Source organism: Panicum virgatum, chromosome 1K (assembly GCF_016808335.1).
Source record: "Panicum virgatum strain AP13 chromosome 1K, P.virgatum_v5, whole genome shotgun sequence".
Classification (NCBI taxonomy): Eukaryota; Viridiplantae; Streptophyta; class Magnoliopsida; order Poales; family Poaceae; genus Panicum; species Panicum virgatum.
The window spans coordinates 32,697,730-32,702,229 of NC_053136.1; the positions used below are offsets into that span (position 1 = coordinate 32,697,730).

General features: G+C 60.6%; 1 protein-coding gene across 1 annotated transcript; it reads left to right on the forward strand.

Annotated features, from left to right (window-relative positions):
* The first annotated feature begins 1,291 nt into the window (after nucleotides 1-1,291).
* On the forward strand, nucleotides 1,292-4,083 carry LOC120702943 (bidirectional sugar transporter SWEET15-like). The gene is made up of 4 exons (XM_039986939.1): nucleotides 1,292-1,577; nucleotides 2,149-2,185; nucleotides 2,713-3,088; nucleotides 3,182-4,083. Exons 1-4 carry the CDS (start codon nucleotides 1,523-1,525, stop codon nucleotides 3,698-3,700), a joined length of 987 nt encoding a protein of 328 aa, XP_039842873.1. The 5' UTR covers nucleotides 1,292-1,522; the 3' UTR covers nucleotides 3,701-4,083.
* Nucleotides 4,084-4,500: the final 417 nt, after the last annotated feature.

Here is a 4,500-nt window from a genome sequence, read left to right on the forward strand (position 1 = left end):
AAGCCAAGCTGCTATTAGCTCTCGATCGGTCGCATCCAAATGTGGCGGAGTTGGGTTTGGAAACCGCTGGAAAGTACTACTCTTGGTGCTGGTGGCCCAGCCGAGCCGACGGCGCGCCCGCGCGCGCCCGGTGTACCCGGGACGCGCGCGCAAGCCACCACCGCCACCACCACGCATGCACCAGCTGCCTTGCGCGGCTGCGGCGCGGGAGCAGCTGCGGAGCAGAGGGGCGACGCGCGATTCCGCGTGAGTGATGTCGACACGGAACCGGAGCGTTGAGACGCGACGCCCCCGCCCCGCGCGCGCGGCTTGTTAGGCAGCTAGCCCGCGCGCCGCCGCCGCGGGTTCGCGCGCGCGTTTGCGGCGGGGGCACACGGCGCGCCGCGCGTGTTCCCCCCTCCGATCCCTTCCTGCCGTGTCACGCGCCCATCGAGACGACGAGCCAGCCGTCTCGCGCGCGTTCCTCTCACAAATATCGCCGGCTCCTGCTGCTGCCATGCTCTTCTAGACGTTCGCGCGTTGGCGTGGGCGTTTGCGTACGGTGCGCCCGCCACGCACGGTCGATCGAGTCACTTACTTGCGAGGCCCGCCCGCTGCCGCTGGCGCTCGCCCCTCACGACGCGGGCGCGCCCGCCTCTTTTTGCAGAAAGCGTGAGGGGGCCGTTACGAAAGGCGCGCGCGCGGGGGGCGCGGCTGCTCTCCTGCTAGGCCTGCGCGGCAGCTTGCAACGCCAAACCAGTTTGCATTGTGTGCGCGGCCGCCTACTACCTCTGCTAGCTGCTGCATGTCGATCAACCAGCTAGCTCAAGCTGCGGCGCACGCAGCAAAATATAGACGGCCAGGATGGAGCGGCTTGGGCCTCACGCCGCCGGCCGCCAGCAGCCTCCGGCCGGGTGCATGGCATGTTTGCCATGTCACGGTGGAGGAGGAGGGGGGCGTTACGAGATGAATCACAAGGAACCAGCCGGGCTTTCGCTGCAAGCTGCCTCAACTTGGAGCCCCGCCGAGCGTAACCGACCGACGACGTGTGTGCCCGCAACCAGAGTGGCCTCCAGCGCGCGCCGCAGAGCAGAGCCGGAGGGAGGCTGCGTACTCCACCTGCTGCTGCTACCGTGTACCTCCCCTCGCTCTCTCGGCGGCAAAAGCAAGCACGGCGCGACAAGTCAGTGTGTAATCATAGATCCAACGGGGCCCGCACCACTAATAACTCTCCCCTCCCGCCGCCCACTCTCCCCTGAGCCCTGAGACCTCCCTCCCTCTCTCCCTATATATAGGAGGCCCTGCCCGTGCCAAGGTTCTCCAAGAGCCCAAGGCAGCTGAGAGCCTCCTCACATAGCGAGCGAGCTCCTCTGCCCTCTGCCAGCTTCTCCTCCTCCTCCTCTCCAGTGCAGCAGCCGCAGCAGCGCCGCCGCTTCTCCGCTGACTGCTCAGTGCACTAGATCTCTGATCTCTCCCACCGAGCAGGAGGATCGGAGAAGGGTCATCGTATCTTGTGAGGAGAAGAGAAGACAGAGAGATCGAGATGGCTTTCCTCAACATGGAGCAGCAGACCTGGGCCTTCACCTTCGGTATCCTAGGTACTTACTGCACCCTTAGCTTCTTTCTCGACCAGTTCTGCATTGCTTGCTTCCCCCGTATCCCTTGAGACGCATCCGCACACATGCCACCATGGCATCATCACCTCCCTAGCTGCCATTCCCCATGTCCTTCCGGGATGAAAAATCAAAGCAGCAGCCACCACCCTTTCCCTGAGCCGAGTTTTCAGTTACTATCCACCAGCCTCCATCATCAGATATTTCAGTGACGGCAGCTGGCTGCAGAGAGAGCTAGCGTTACCCGGCCCGGCCGTCCTCGAATAAATGGAACCGCCGGGGCCAAACTTTTAGCGCCTAATGAGGTGGTTAGCCCGAAGGGAGAAAGCAATCCCCCTCATACATGTTCCATGCATACCTTCACGAGAACCGTACCGGGCCCGGCACATGACGCGCGACGAGTTTCTTTCTTCTACCTCCGGGAAACCTGGATTGCTTCGTTCCTCTCCTTTCGTTTCTTTTCCATCCTAGGCATGCATTCAACTGATCCGACGGCAGCGCTGTACGCGTGTTCTCTGACTGATGGATGGATCTTTTGTTTCTCTTTACTTTTCAGGTAACATAATCTCGCTGATGGTGTTTCTGTCACCGCTGTAAGTCCGATCACTCTGCTGCTTTACTGCCCCGTCTCTTTTTTCTTTTTTCTTTTACCTACCTGCATGGCTGCATGCGGTTAATCTTCGTGGACGCACGCATCATGTTTTATACTACTTCCAGATAGTAAGAACATTTTTTTACTTCATCAGTACGAATAAAAATAAAATAAAAACATGTGTATCTCAATCAATGTACGAAGGGTCGCCATCGTCCATCTAGGAGTATGTATCTCTTCTAGAATTCTGCTTATACCTGAAGACAACATACAAAACTTTGCTGAGAATTCTTGCACGTCACTTTTAGTTGCGTGAGTGTCATTATATTGTTGGTCGATCGGGTACTATTAATTATTTATTGAGCAACATATATACAAGTGCTTGCAATCTACTATAATTAATTAATTAATCCCATGGTAAATAAACAAACTAAAATCAAACGGAAATAAATAATGATCAGTCCCGTCAACAGTGAAATGAATCCCTGCTCATCGCCTCTTGCTGCACACTGTGCCCTGTCCCTGCAGGCCGACGTTCTACCGCGTGTACCGCAAGAAGGCGACGGAGGGCTTCCAGTCGACGCCGTACGTGGTGACCCTCTTCAGCTGCATGCTGTGGATCTTCTACGCGCTGCTCAAGTCCGGGTCGGAGCTGCTGGTGACCATCAACGGCGTCGGCTGCGTCATCGAGACGGTGTACATCGCCATGTTCCTCGTGTACGCGCCCAGGCCCGCCCGGGTGCTCACGGCCAAGATGCTGCTCGGCCTCAACGTCGGCGTCTTCGGCCTCGTCGCGCTCGTCACCATGCTGCTCTCCAAGCACGGCAGCCTCCGCGTGCACGTGCTCGGGTGGATCTGCGTCAGCGTCGCGCTCAGCGTCTTCGCCGCGCCGCTCAGCATCATGGTAGGCGTATTCTTTGGCGGTCTGCTGATCGACCTGACGATTAATTAGTGCTTATTATTAACTCTCATTTCCATGTGATTTATGTGATTGCAGCGGCAGGTGATCCGGACCAAGAGCGTCGAGTTCATGCCCTTCTCGCTGTCCTTCTTCCTGGTGCTGAGCGCGGTGATCTGGTTCGCGTACGGCGCGCTCAAGAAGGACGTGTTCGTGGCGTTCCCCAACGTGCTGGGCTTCGTCTTCGGCGTGGCGCAGATGGCGCTGTACATGGCGTACCGGAACAGGAAGCCCGCGGCCGCGGTGGTGATGGTGGAGGAGGTGAAGCTGCCGGCCGAGCACGCCAAGGAGGTGGCCGCGGCGGCGGCGCCCGAGGGCAGGGCCATCTGCGGCGCCGAGGTGCACCCCATCGACATCCTGCCGGCGGAGGAGCCCCCCGTGGAGGCCGTGGCGGTGGCGGCGGCACGCGACGGCCCGCAGCAGGTCGCGGTGGCCATCGACGTGGTGGAGCCCATCGTCACGTGCGCGGCGGCGGCGGCGGCCGGCGGCGGCGACGGCCACGTGGCGGCGGAGCTGGCGATGATGAAGCCTGACACGGCCATTGCCGTGGAGGTGTAGTAGGTTAAGCCGCGGGGCGCAAAGGCAGGACAAGGAAATCGATCTCTAGCTAGTACCAGTCATCAGTGATCAGTAGTAATTCTCATGTGAATCGAAGAAGACCGGGCGGGCGGGCGGGCCTGCTGCTAGTGCTACCCTCCGGTGGCAGTCCGCATGCATGCAGGCCCGTTGACCGGTGGAGGAGGAGGTGGAGATAGCCGGGCCCGTAGGCGAGTAGCGCCTTGGCAGGCCTGTGCGATGAGCCGGCGAGAGGCGTGTAATCGATTCGATCGGCCTGCTGCCGCCTTTGTGTGTCCCAGTCTGATTGTTTTGTTTCATTTCCACCATTCCATGCCCACCGTCGCAGCTGCAATAAACTCCATCGGAATGGACGTACCATTTCACTCTTCTGGTCCGTGTGATCCAGATCTATCGTGTCTAGTATGGTTTTGTTTGTGCAACGACCCCCGGCACCTGCGGCTCGCCGGAGTCCCCGAACGGGTGCCGAGGACCGACCGTGCCAGGCGCCAGGCCCCGCCGGCCGAGCCTTGTTCTGATTTTTCCACGGCCCGGCAGCAGAGGCCGCGCCCGCCCGAGGCAGGTGGTCACGCGCCGAGGAGGAGTACGGCGCGGGACAAGTGTGCGGCGCTGCGCGGCTCGGCAGGCAGGCACCGGCAGCGGCAGATGACAGCGCCCAGCAGGCGGCAGGTGCAAGCGGGCGGAAGCGAACAACCGGTGTCCCGGGAAAGCTGGAGCGAGCGAGGCGACGGCCAGCAGCGGGAGGGGGGGCGCGGCGGACAGGAGTGCGCATTCAAGGCTGC